Source organism: Squalius cephalus (assembly GCF_949319135.1).
Source record: "Squalius cephalus genome assembly, chromosome: 19".
Classification (NCBI taxonomy): domain Eukaryota; kingdom Metazoa; phylum Chordata; class Actinopteri; order Cypriniformes; family Leuciscidae; genus Squalius; species Squalius cephalus.
The window spans coordinates 31,922,410-31,937,363 of NC_137140.1; the positions used below are offsets into that span (position 1 = coordinate 31,922,410).

Genomic DNA, 14,954 nt, shown 5'->3' on the forward strand with positions numbered 1-14,954 from the left:
GCCGACGTGAGGTAAGAGCTCTAATCCCATCAGCGCCGGGATCAGCCTGCCATCTGGACATCCCCTGCACAATTACAAGACATTTTACGCGCTGGAACAAAGGAAGGTTGCAGCAGGCAGGATGGGACCTGTTAGAGTGCCTCAATATTGGGGAGTGCAGCGAAGAAGGTGACAAAACACGCCGGCCGCCATGTTGCCATGGAAGACGACTCAAGTCTGATTAAAGCTTCACACCAAGACGCTGTGGTGTTCTGTAAACAATACACACGGGAAAACGCACACACACACACACACAGTCTTGCTTGTTGACCGTCCACTTCAGCCAGAGGAAGCCCGATGAAACAAAGCCAGCGATTTCTCTGAGCGTAAAGAAATACCACAAAATTATTCGATACATTTACACATGCAAGCAGATATGCATGCAAATTCCTTTTTGCAAGACTAAAATAATAATTTAGCATTAGTTTTTATTATTTTACAAATGTTACCACACTTTTTGCAAAAATGCAGTAATGTTTGGTTGCGACAACTAATATACTGTATATATATATATATATTTTTTTTTTTAATGATATTATTTGTTGTAACCAAAAAATATATAAATACTTTGTCAGATACAGATTTTGACAAATATATCAGGCGATTCAGATTTTCCATGCATACAGAAAATATTGTGCACTGCAGAAATACTCCAGGTAATATGTCAGTATGCAATTCCGAACATAACCTGAGCCACATCCCCTGCTAAATTGTTCTCCCTTGTTAAAACACGTTCCTGCCCGTCACTTCCTAGTGGAGTGTTGAACTTGGCCTCTCCGGGCCGCCATAGACCATGTCTGCTTTCTCCAATTTCCATCATCCGCTTGAGTGCATTTCGCACGTATATCATTAGCTGACGAACACAGGCTGTGTAATTCACTCCTTTATGCTTCCCATTCAACACATGTTCCCTCTCTATATTCAAGCAGAATGTATGCAAATGCTCAGCGGCGGAGAGGGGAGAGGGGAGAGGTCTGGCAGCCTTTTCTCTAGGATGGCGGGGGGGAGCGTTGCGAATTCCGAGGCAATGCGTGGTGATCTCAGGCCACAGCTGCCAGACTGCCCCTCTCGTGGGCCCGTTCTCTCCTCGCGCATGCGCAGACACACTCACGTGCACCAGCCCCTTCCTTCTGCTCACCTACACAAAGTAAATTTGTTTACTGTAATTTTTGGTGAATGATTTGCTATAATTGGTTGCGCTGATGAAGGTCAGTCCCTATGAGGAGTCGTGTCTGTCTTTGGAGACTTGATCCTCTTTCAAACGCTCTGCCTGCAATTAAGAAAAGCAAATGTCATTCCCAAGCCTCAGAAATGAAAATTTGTATGAACTTATTAGCATGAAGTCAACAGCTCTAGTTAAGGGCAAGCTCCCAGTGTGTGTGTGTGAGAGAGAGAGAGAGAGAGAGAGAGAGAGAGAGATAGAGCTCAGGGCTTCTGGTGCTCTGGGAGCTGAGAGGAATGAGTAAATATAACCTCCACTAGTCCAACATTAAGGCAAACAAAGAGAGCTGCCTTGTCTGGGCTGTTCTACACAACAATACCTAATGTTGATTAACTAGGGCCGCTAGAACAGCAGAGAGACAGGGGAGAGAAACACCTGCACACACAAGGGCTTAACCCCACAAGTTTACCTCATGTAACGGTCATAAATATATCATTTATTGCATTATTGGCGGAGCTTAATAAGTACTTGAACAAACCCCTAACCTTAAGTATTAGATTTGGGCACATAACACGTCCCAGACCGGCAATCCAACTTCTGTTATTCACCTTGCGAAGGCTTAAACAGGCAGTACAGGAGCCATATATTGGGAGAGAGACTATATACACACACAATTAGTGGGAATATTAAATATTATAATTATGTATAATTTTAATATTTCTTAATTCAACAGCCCAGCCCCATTGTCAATTATTCAACAATTTCTATTATAATATTATTAAATTAAAGTTATTTCAAAATGTTAATATCAAATTGATATAATGTATGTGTAATCTGAAGTATATAAGTTAATAGTGATTTGGCATTTAAATCATTAAATAAATACGTGAGAGCAGCATTAGTATTGGCACAAGAGGCGTATTGAATATTTTTTCGGGTTATAAAATGATGTCAGAGTCTGTGGGCTGATGAAAATGATGTCAGACACTTTTAATGGAGGGGAGAGATTTTAAGCTGAGAGGGTTTCCAAAGAGGCCAACCATCTTCTGTGCATTATTAATAACCTCTCTGAGACCTTAAAATCTAAAAGCACAATGCCATTGTTTTTCCCTGGAAAAGAAACGAAATGAGTGAGGCCTGGAAAGCCGTAAAATAAAATGAAAACAGCTCAAGGTGAAGGGCTACTGTTGCGGTTGAATTGTTGGCCAGTATTAGCAGTGTGTTGTCATATTCGCGCTCGCTTTGCCCGGGAGTTCGTATTCAAAAGGTGCTTTGGAGGGGGTGGCAGAACAGAGTCAACAGAGTGAAGAGGAAAAGCGGATCAAAGCACACAGCGCTAAGATGTTAACGGAGGAGGGGGGGGGGGGGGGGGGGTCGAGTCGCCCTAGGCCTCCGACCGCTTACAACTGTGGTAGTGTTGACTCCGCAGGGGTGGAGGGGGGGCAGTCACTACAATAATGTATGCTAATGAGCCATTGGCTAACTTCTCGACAAAGGCGGGGTCAGACCCACAACCTCGTTCTCTCATTTAAGAACACGTGTACTTCACCATTAGCATGATAGCTTACCTATTTAAACCTTAAACTCACAAATCCCATCTCATCTCCTCTAAAATCTGATTTTAAAGACCCCAAAAGGCAAAAAGTGCTCATTACCAAAAGATAAGAGACACTGGGAGATAAAGGGTTGGAAGAGAGGAGAAAGTTGGAAGTTTTTAAACCAAAGGCAAGGTTTGCAGATAAAAAGCCTCGACCCAATTAGCGGGTGCATGAAAAATCGAAGTCACGCTTTTTTGCTGTCCCGCCGCCCGTGCTTTGCTCCACGACCTTTTGATTGACTGATCTCAGATCTGTGAAAGCCGGACAGATAAATCGACGGTCCTAGCGTGCACACAGTGCTTAATCATCAGCAACGGCCGCATTTGCTCTAACGTATCTGAACGACGGTTTATCTGCCGAACGGACACAGGCCGCGTCAGTCGATGTTTTCTTTTCTCTCTCATTGTGTTAGTGAACAGTTTAATGGCTGATTTCTACACAGAAGAGTTGATGTACAACGCAGGCCTTTTGTTTTCACGTGGCCCAAATCATTCATGCTTCGTTTACTTTAGGGGTTCATTATCCTCAGCATGAGAATGATCTGCTTGTGGCTAGCGTGTGTCCATACAAAAACAGGATCCTGAGTTGTGCTTTTTTTGTTCTGTTATAAGCAGCTACCCCGTGCATAAAGGCCATTAGCCCGAGTGAAGGCTGGACCACTGGAGGAGCCACGGTCATCATCATCGGCGATAACTTCTTCGATGGACTACAGGTCGTGTTTGGCACCATGCTAGTATGGAGTGAGGTAAGACTTTGGCATAAAACCAGATAATTCATTTTATTGTGCACGAGATATTTGCCCAGCCATGTATTCCTGTAACAGCCTTCTAATGAACTTCATTAGATTCTATAAAAAGTGATTACGTGAAAACTGTGATTATACACAGTTTATGAAGCCCTGCTTCTACCGGTTTAATGCAATTATGCTGCCGTCCGTTTATTGTCTCTGTACATTTACTTTTTGTTCATTTCACGCCACATAAACATATAAATAAGAGTGAACTAAAGGGATGCCGAAGCTGCGTCGTAATTAGTTCGGAGCTAATAATGATTTCAGGTTAGTGTGTTCCTTTATGAGTTGATAAAGCTGTCTGGCATATATTTGTCGGTCGGAGCCTCAACGAGCCAATGAGCGTTTGTTTATTCGATTTTATTTTATTATTTTTCTTTTCCTAGTTTAATCACACGAGCAGATAAGGAGTTAGATAAACAAACTGCATGCTAAACAGCCTCACAATAAGTCCACAGAGGCCTCCGCCGCGTTCCTTGCCGAACCGTGAGGTCTTGCAAAACAATTGAACAATTAGGGGTGAAATATCTCAGAGGGGGAAAAACGAGCGAGGGAAAGCAAGGAAAACAGTGAAGGAAAGACATATGGAGGTGATTTTAACAGGACTCCTGCCCCTTGGCCTTTCCTGGGCTCAGTGTAATCCAAGGACTATTTGCTGACGTTAACTCTAAAGCGAGGACAAATAAAATTCTTCTGCTTGACAGGTTATTTTACCACTCAGGCGTTCAAATCTATGCAACAATTAGCACGGTCCTAACCGAGTTTGCCCACTGTCTTTCTTAGCTGGTAACGCTAATTTCTGAGCTCTATGTAAGAGCTAAGATCTTTCCACTGACAATAAATTTGGAAAAATGATGGGCCAGATTTACTTATGAAGGTTTAGTTTCTACCTGTCAGGATACTTGACAATTAGTTAAGCACTGGAGCTCATTGGTTTAATGTTTTCATTGCATGCCAGTTTCTCAAATCTATACAATTGGTGTAGTTTGCATGGTCCTAACCAGGTTACCCATTCTCTCTCGAAGCTCATTACGCCCCATGCCATCCGAGTGCAGACCCCTCCAAGACACATCCCGGGCGTCGTAGAAGTCACCCTGTCCTACAAGTCAAAGCAGTTCTGCAAAGGTGCGCCGGGACGATTCGTGTATACAGGTGAGTTGCAGTCATATCAGTTGGTTTTTGTTTAGGTTCCCTCCATTCTCTCAAGTCTTTGGCTTCATGCTTAAGTGCTGAACCCCAACCGGTGTGAGATGCATGCCTCTGTAACCCTATATCATGACGCAGACCAATGGAGTTGGGGGAAGCTGCCAACTCCAGTTAATCTCAAATCCTGACAACACATCTCTGACCCTTTCTCCTGCACCCTTTCCTCTACTTTGCACAAAAACACTAGTGTTTCTTGGTGCCCAGGTTACTCATGTGTGCATACGTATGTGTGACCAGCTCACAAGGTTGTGCTTTGTGTGTCTGGGTGGATTGTGGGCGATTGTGTTTTTATGTGGTCTAAGATGAGCGTAATCTCTCCCTCGGTACAGCTGATATTGGAGGTTACATGGTCACACCGTGTTTGACCTGGAAGCAGTGTGTCAGATCCCAAATTGAGTAGGACAATGAGATAATCATCAGGAATTACTCTCACACTCAGGAATGTCAAGGAGAGAGAGAGAGAGAGAGAGAGAGAGAGGTGAGGAAGGGGCCCCGGTCCCCCCAGGCAGCTGTTCCCCATCTCAACCCCACCGAGGCTGCGGGCCGATTCTCCCTCCCACATTTAACCCTCTCAGCAGGGGCAGGGCAGAGGCCAACGAGCCCCTGCGATAATGAAACCCGAGAACACAGGGCCGGCTAATACCAGACCTGCTCAGACATTAATGTCTGCCATCGTTAAAGCCGCAGAGACTCGGGAACTAACCATGTGCTAATGCTAATAAGCACAAAACAGGGAGTCAGTGTCAAATTCAGCACACATTACAATGTTTTGACGAACATTTGCGTCATCAACCCTAACAAAAATTGACCGTGGTTAGCCTAGTTTCCGACCTAAGTTTCTGTGTCCGAAACCAAAACTGCTGTTCTGCTGCCCAGTCAGTATGCAATCGTTGATCTGAACGTACAGGATTGTGGTTTATCACATATCAGGATTCGCCAACTATTCTTCTTCTTTTGATTTAGAATATTTGATTCAGATTTGAAGATTTTTTTTTATATATTTTTTTTAATCAGAATCTTTGACTTTGATGTGAAAAAAGTATCAACATTTCTGAATAAAAAGATAGTGAAAGTTACAGTATACATTTATTATGATTTTACAATTCTTGTCCTTTATATTTAATGCATACTGTATATTGCTATCTATCTATCTATCTATCTATCTATCTATCTATCTATCTATCTATCTATCTATCTATCTATCTATCTATCTATCTATCTATCTATCTATCTATGCATTGAGTGCTATCCATCTATCCATCCATCCATCTATGCATCGAGTGCTATAAATACAGTTTATATACAGTATATAGATGTTTATACTGTATACTTATATTGCCTAAGTTTACTGGAGGCCTTTATAGAAGACAATCCAGCATCTGTCACCCCCACCTTCCCCTGTCTTCATGAAATGTTTGTTTGTTTTCCCTCACTGATCCTTGTTCCTGCTCATCAGTGAGGAGATATAATTACTGGCGGAGATTTTGAGGACTTAGTTAATTATCCCCTCGAATTAAAGAAGAGAAGTCACAGACTACACGCCCCGTCCCTCTCATCTTCTGAACTCCAATCCCCATAATGCCTCACCTCCCTCTCTGAGGTCACAAATGACAGGCAAATCAGAACACACACACACACACACACACACACGCTAGACTGGATTCATTTCATGCTGTTATAAGGCTTTATCAAACTGGTTGACACTTTAAGTCAATTAAATTCCCATTCAAAGCTTATTTATAAATGAAAGTTCTTAAATAAAAGACTATATCAAAAACAGTACTTGTAATTATTGTAATTATGATTATTTTCTTTTAGCAAAGCTCAGAGGTGCATTTTGCTTATGTTTTGTTCTTTCTATATTTCCATTTTTTTCTCTCTTCTCCCATTTTCAGTTCTTAAACTCTTGTGAGTGATATCGATCGAAACAAATTGCTCGAGTTTATGCCTGTAATTAGTTCATAAACAGCCGCTTTGAACTGGAAATGCTAAAAGCGCTCTCTCTCTCTCTCTCCCTCTCTCTCTCTCTCTCTCTCTCTCTGTTTGTGTGTATTTGCTAAATTGTGTAAGTGTCGGATATTTTACAAGATCATTTTTAAATAGTTATATACTGTGTTTTTGTTGGGCGTTACAACATTTCATGTTGACCACCCTCTTTTTTTCGGAGTCAGACACACCCTCGCTCTCATCTGATACATCACGGCCAATTAAATACTGTGTCGTGACCTCCTTTTGCAGGGGTGTAGTACGCTCAGATATGGGTCTGATCATTACTAGCATACAGCAACCATCTGTTGAGTGATGTATGCTGTGATTTACCATTTGTGCATTAAATGCATATTTATATTATATATATATTATCGTGAAGCTTTAAGCAAGCTGTAGGAACATTATGATTTATTTGTATTGTGATATTATTGTCATGACAATTAAGCATATTATGACTTTTTTTTGTGAATTATTTATGTAGAAAAAAATGTGCTTATTTGGAAAATAATGTTGCAAATCATAATGGTCCTAAATATAGCCTTCATTACAATTTAAACTAAATATAAGTTCTTGTGATTTTGGGGTGATATGTCCTTCATTTCCCTGTGAATAGTGTCAGTGCTGAAGGTGTTGTAAAAGGTCCTTCGTGTTCGCTCAGATGTGGCGGCATACGCCTGTCAGAGTGCAGTGCTACTTTAAGAGTCGATAATTCTCCTCCATCACGGCCAACACAAGCCGCCTGTCTCAGAGGTCAATGCTCTTTAAACAAATTACTCTGCTCAGACTCTGAAAGCGGCTCCTAATGTCCTCCGGTACTCTCCAACGCCTCTTGCTTTGACACAGCTAAACAGCAGTGAAATTAAACACGCCGCAGAGATCCACCAAGACCTGGGGACATTAAAGACGGCCTGTGATGGGATGTCGGCATCCCGTAAGGTTACGCAAACACGCGAGAGGGTCTCCGTAGTTTATGAGCTGCCAGAACTGGGCCTAAAACAATGTGTTATTCAATAGCCGTCCATTAACACTCTGATCTACCGCTTGTTTGTGTGTGTGTGTGTGTTGGGCTATTTACAGCTCTAGGCTCTTAGCGTCTTCATTTAAAAGGAAACACTGCAGTGGTTTATTGAGTCTGCATCCCTTTGTATCCTTCAAAGAACTGCGTGTTCTGTTAGTTTTTTCATCTTTAACCTTGTATGTTTGTACGATATTGTCTTTTGTTAACACAAGGCCACCGCTGCGCCATCTGATACCTGTATTGGTTATCCATTGATCAGGTCTGGCATGGAACAGCTTGTCAGAAGGCTCCATAAAGAGAGAGAGAGAGAGAGAGAGAGAGAGAGAGAGAGAGAGAGAGAGAGAGAGAGAGAGAGAGAGAGAGAGAGAGAAAATCAAAGCAGGACGGCTGTTTGTCCCTTTGCCAATAGCTCTCAACTCACAAATGCTCTCTTTAGCTGATCTGGCTATTTTAAAAAGTCCATCCAGATGTTCCCTTTAAATTCCTCATGAAATGGCTTGATGAGTGTATTTTTTTTTCATTTTCTTGTGTTGATGTATTCCCTATTGAAATTGAATTAGAAATTTTATATTTGTTATAAACAATTTTATTTATTGTTTTTTTTTTTTAAATAAAAAAAATGATTAAATTATAAAATATTATATTTTAGAATAATATTGTTTATATCTTATGTACAGTATATATATATATAAAAATCAAATTCTATATGTATGTTAATGTTATTAATGTTAATGTTAAATTAATATAGAAATGATATATTTATTTATACATACAATTCTCTATATAAATGACGTTATTTAACACATATATATAGTATTTGATTATTTTTAATAGACAATACAGTTTTTATTTTTGCTTTGAGCTGATATCGGAATTGGCACAAAAAAAAAAAAAAAAAACTTTTTTTTTACACAGAACCTTTTTTGGGAGACTTGGTCTCAAAAGTACCTTAAAAGATCAGCAGGAACATCCCTATAAACAAATTGGAATGACAGATTGTGCATGGGAATACATTCCGTCCATATCTATGACCCACATTTGGAGGCAGCAATGATCTCCTTTGGCTCCTAACAAGGGGAAAGTGAGAGATATAAATTAAGATATATATATGTATGTGAGCGCTCTGGCTCTAATAGACACTTTAACGGAGGCAGGCCTCCTGAGCGCTTTTACAAACGATTCCCAACAATGACACCCGCCATAAATAAAGCTCAACGTCGGACTCTAATTGCATCAAAGCTATTGCTTTCTATTTAGGCATGGTCACTGGTGACCACGGCCTTAACGCTCCACTGGAGGCCTGGGAGAGAAGGAGAAAGAGGAATAGAGACGTACGGCAGGAGCTATCACCCTTCCAGACTATTTGTCCTAATCAGTGACACCCATTTACCAGAATTGGCGAAAATGAACTATACTTCATACAGAAATTGTACACTTACCGGCCTTCATTTGTCACGGCACATTCGAGGGCCAGTAAACTTTTCCCTTCCTCCGATGGGATTGTAGACATGCATCAAAATGTTAAAAAATGATTTGCGAGGGAGGCCCGTCAGACATTTATCAGAACTCGGGAACATTATTTGCTAATTTCAAAACCTGCGGCGTGACAGGGTGCTTCGTCTTTTAACCCGCCGTGACCGATCTGGACTCTTTCTGTTATTAGTACGAGTCAAGCGCTTTTTCTGCTTCCTATTTCTCACTTTTTCCCTCCATCTCGGGACCCCTCCCCTCTTTTTTTGGCCGCTTCTAACGAGACTCATTTGTCTATCACGCCGATGACAACGTCGCCCCGTTCGGCTCCCCGAGACTTTGACCACAGCGTGCTCTCGGGCTCTCCAAGGGCTCCAAACTCCCGGCCTGTTGATTGGCCGGCGGCCCTGATAAATCACAAAGTTTCCTTGTCAAGGTGAAGGTATCGACTCAACTGCGCTGAAACTGACAAAACGCACAGAGGAGGAGACGGTCATTTATCATAGCACAAAAGGACAAAGGGGTCATCTCGCCCCTTCACTCACTCGGGCCATCTCGATCCTGGCACGCATGCACACGGGCACACTGGATCCAAGCGCTGGTCTTCATTAGACTAATTACTGACATTTAGAGGCAATTAACCTCTGACGCAAGTGTTTCAAAATGTAAAGAGTGGATTTTTTCCATTTCACCTCCCTTCTGTAGTTCCGCTCTCGTCCACTTCAAAAGGCTCGTCCACTTCTCGAGGAAGTCGCTGGAAGAGGACGATCTTCTAGTGGGGTCTTTGTAAGCAGATTGGGAGGGGGCGGTTGGAAACAGGAAAGATGGTAAACAAATCTAAACGCTGGCACATGAAACGGCATATCAGCGAATTATCAGCCAGCCGTTTGCACTGGGCTATCTGTCCATCAGACACTCGTCCCCACCCACTGCCTTTGGCCTCGCTGAGCACGAGCTGCATCTGATAGGACTGCACACACACACACACACATATGCAAACACACTCAGAACTACCAGAAGTAATCAGTAGCAGGGAGGAAATGTAAACAGAGGTGTTTGAACGCAGTCCAGGAGTTGTTTTCCTCTCCGTCTCCATCATGTTCACTACATCAAGTACAACAAAACTGTCTTCCACACTTAAAAGAGTGCATGAACGAGTTCTAAACAGCGGAAATCCATTCCTTTTCTCTATATTGTTTTGTAAGATTCAAATCCATTTAAATGTGCCATTTAGAACTGAATAGAGAATGTTTTTTTGAATCCAGTTCAATTGAATTAAAATGAGTTCAGTTAGAAAAGCAAGTTGACTTGACATCCTTATATGAAAGCTTTGAAGAGTTTCAAATCCTTAAAGTTTAAAGGGTGATAGATGCATTACATATATTTAGAAATGACAACAAAGATTTTACTAGTGTACAATCACAATGAATTAACGACTTCCAGAGTCTTTTATTCAGATTCACATTTTGAAGATTCAGATTAAAAATGATTACAATTTTGAATCAGAATCAAAGGTTCTGAATCAAAAGAAGAAAAGATGCCTAATCTTTTTAAATCAGAATTGACATTCATGAATTAAAAGGAGCAAATTAATATTATTATTATTATGCACAGTTTAGAAGACACTAATCCAATATTATGTATTCTATATTTTAAATGTAATTATTTTTTCAATCAAATTTTATATTTTTTAATGGAAATGTCTTTAGAGAAAACGAATGGAGAAAAACACTTGGCGACTCTCTATTGCGCTCTCGTCTAATGATACAAGTGTACTGGGGAACTGCTCACTAATAACTAGAACCAAGAACTGAGTCCTTCTCAGCAGATGAGAATTTTTCTTCTCAGACAGTTGTTTGAGAAATATTATTACTTCAGAGAGGAGCGCGCCATTATTGTGAGCAATGTCACACCATTGGGGATTGTGGTGATATTTTAACGCAATATTGTGACAAGCTACAACTCTATAATAAGCAGAGGTCCAAAAAAGATTCAGTCAACCTCTGCATGTGCTGGAAGGGTCGAATGAACCTTCTCTCCTTAAAGAGAGTTGCACTGGAGTGATTTGGGTATGATTGGCCCTGCTGGTTGCTATTTTGGCTCAGTCCATTTTTTCTTTTTTTCTTTTTTTTTTTACCTCTGGCAGCTTTAAATAGGTTTGTCCTCACTAAGTCAGAGAAATTAGTCATGCTCCAGTGGCCAGCACTCCTCTGATGGATGGGGCGCTCTCTCGTTCCCAAACATCTTCCCGTGTGCAGCCCTCTGACCCGGGCCTAACCCATGCGCCACATTCATCGCCGAATTTATTTATAGATTAATGAGAGAAGCCACAAAGTATTGACCGGCAGAGGAAAACACAACTCATCTCGAATGAGGACGAAATGCAGCAATAATTTAGCGGCCATTGATTTTTTTCCCCCCCACTTCATCCATGTATCGATCTTCATTTTACAATATTCGTTTGCGTCTGCGATCGGGGGAACCCAATTCGATTTGATATCGGCGGGCCGTTTGAGTCGGATCCGGCGGAGGTGAGTCACATGGATGGAGAATGCTGACAAAAGGAGGAAAAAAAGACAAATGGAAGGGGTGGAGGTCTTTTTTAACCTTCCTTGTTACAGAAATAGACTTGAAATGTAATTTCTGTCAGGGAAATAAAATATGAAGGGCCTAGATCGTGAGAGTGGGATTCTCTTGTCCTGTCGACACTTTATCGGTGGCTCGAGCGGCCCCCTCTCTCTCTTTCTCATCATCATGCCTGTATCGGTTCAAAGTTCATGAAATTTCTATGAGCATTGATCTGCCTCCATTGATTTTTTTTCTCCCACACTCTTTTTTTTTTTTTTTTCACGCCGCAGATCTTTGAAATTTTAATTTCCGGAGTATCTGAATTTCTTGGAGATGAAATAGCTTCCTCGGAGACAGCTGGCAATAAAATGAAGAAGTTAGCGCCATGTCGAAGAGCTCCAGCTCTCTCTGTTCTCTGAAAACCCCACTTCACCCCCCCCCCCACCTCTTCTTCCCTATATTGCTCTTTTTCTTGCTCAAATCAGGCTTGAAATTCAAAGCATTGTAATAGTACAAAACTAGTCAGCCATCAGCTAATTTCTCCCCTTTTAGTTGTCTATGCCTCGTTCTTTTCCACTTTAATCCCAAAAATCGCTTTTCATTTGGTTTATCACCTAGTCCGCTTTGTGGTCGCCTATCATTAGTCTTTTTTCTAATAAAGCGTTTTATACATTGTTAGTCGAGTTGTAGTGACCAAAAATGTCAAACATTTTAAAACGCAATATATATATATATATATTAGGGCTGTCAAAAGATTAATCGCGATTAATCACATCCAGAATAAAAGTTTGTGTTTACATAATATATGTGTGTGTACTGTGTATAATTATTTTGTATATATAAATACACACACATGCATGTATATATTTAAGAAATATTTGCATACATATACTGTATATATATTTATATAGTTTATATTATATATAAATATATATTTTTTTATATATAAATAACACATTTTTCTTAAATATATACATGCATGCGTGTGTATTTATATATGCAAATTTAATTATACACAGTACACACACATTTATTATTAAAAACTAACTTTTATTTTGGATGCGATTAATCGCGATTAATCTTTTGACAGCCCTAATATATATATATATATATATATATATATATATATATATATATATATATATATATATATATATATAACATATATATATATATATATATATGTATGAGAATATGATTCTGTATATAATTTTTTTACAAGAGAAAAGTTTCTGTTGTGAGACGCATCTGTGGCAGCTGCTAGCATGTCTCACTTGTTAACAACAACAAAAAAGTCCTTAGTTCTTCTCTCAGATTATATTTCAGGTCAAATAAATTCTAATTTTGAAGGTGGTCTGCTTTTGGTAAAATTACTGAATTATTACTACATCTTGGTCAGGCAGTTACAGGAAGATGATCATAATTGCAATGAAATTGACCTCATTTAGAGCGAAATCCAGCAGCTGTGCTGGAACAAATGAATGTTTTCCTGTTTTTATTATGCTGCATTACACTCAGAAACTCTTTTTGCCCTTTGATGCTTTTCCCTTTTCATTTTTTTCCCCTTTCTTCTATGTCTCTGTAGCTTAGCTGTAGAACAATGGGCAATCCGTGTTAAAAGACATATCCTTTCCACGTTTTTGTTTTCACAGAGCATGTTGACAACAGTCAGGCATCCTCCGTTCCCTTAAGAAACCAGAGATGGGCAGCACTATTCAAGATCTCTCTCCGCTTTAAAATCTCTTGCGTTTCCCCTTTCTGATTTGTGTTTGTAGAAGTAAAAAAAAAAAGTGGAAAAGTGGTTCTTGATGGTGGGGGTGGGGCGGAGATAAGCTCGCAGCAGTTAAGGATAATTAGACAAAGTAATAGAGAGCAACAGCAAGAAAGCCATTCATTATCAGAGCCAAAGATACACACTTATCATCATCATGGGATGTAATGGACGTCTGGAATGCAAGCACAGTTTTTTTTAAACCAAATGAAAATAATTTGAATAGAATTTAATGTAGAATTTAAGTGTGTTCAAATAGATTGAAATTCATAACTGTTTTTTTTTTATTTCATTTTCCATTTTGAATTACCAATAACATCTTATCAAACAACATATGCGTCATTTCCAGAGAATATATCATAATTTATGCATTTTATTATATTTAAGTTAATTTTCATTTTATGGCCGCAGTGGAATAACACTTCATTACCCAGAATGCTTTACGCCAAAGTCTTCAAAACATATATTTTTTACACACCCTAAGAAACTGTCTATTCTTAATTTTTTTTTTTGCTTCTCTACAGTTTTCTGCTGTTTCTGAGTTTAGACCAGTGAGAAATGCCAATTGAATATCCTTTACCGATTCAGAATTTTACCATATTCAAATCCAGATTTTTCTACAGAAAATGACCTATACAGTTTTTACATAGTATATTTAGTGCATCAAGTAAGTTTTCTCCGTCTCATAACTTTGCGAATCCGCGCAGCTGCGTTTTATTGTGATTGATTGCGATCGTGTCACTTCCCTGTGATGTTACTATGGGACACTTCTCTTATTGCTAAATAAAAACGTGTCACAGTTTAGTATCTGCCGCACTCTAGCGTGTCAGCTTTGAAGAATGACAATATATACAGTCTGCGAGAACAAGGTCAAAACACTCAATCTTGAAATATATGGAGACGCGCACACACATACATGTAGACACACACACACACACAGGCTCTCTCTGGATGTAAAATCAGAGGCTGTTTTATGTTAAATCCCTGGCAGATTGTGCTTAACATTCTCTTTTACAAATGAGGGGTGAAAAAAACAACTAAACATGATGACCAGCCCAAGGAGCTTTAGATTTGTCATCCATCAAACGCAAACCCTTCTGTTCATTCACTCCGCTCTCGTTCGGCCCGAAAAGCATGCTAGCTCATTAGCAAGCACATTTCCCTTTTATACGGTCGGCTCCATAATTCATAACGGTCCCGTACGAGACGTGAGCCTGATTTGATTTAACGTGCTCAGTTATGCTTGAGTGCTAAACGGCGTTCAGCCCCCCTCTCTCCATTCCGGATGGATAGAACAAACAAACAGAAAATGGTTGACAAATGAAGACGTAAGCAAAACACTC

The 14,954-nt window shown here is 40.0% G+C and overlaps 1 protein-coding gene across 22 annotated transcripts in view; it reads left to right on the forward strand.

Moving 5' to 3' along the window:
* Positions 1-14,954, forward strand: part of ebf3a (EBF transcription factor 3a) — a 95,160-nt gene that overhangs the window by 64,688 nt on the left and 15,518 nt on the right. For 12 of the 22 annotated variants that reach the window (XM_079851800.1, XM_079851821.1, XM_079851807.1 and 9 more), the window contains exons 9-10: positions 3,411-3,544; positions 4,615-4,741. In XM_079851800.1, the coding sequence (XP_079707926.1) occupies positions 3,411-3,544; positions 4,615-4,741 (261 nt within the window). The remainder of the gene's footprint in view (positions 1-3,410; positions 3,545-4,614; positions 4,742-14,954) is intronic. The other 10 variants (XM_079851811.1, XM_079851808.1, XM_079851816.1 and 7 more) reach the window with 1 other exon arrangement.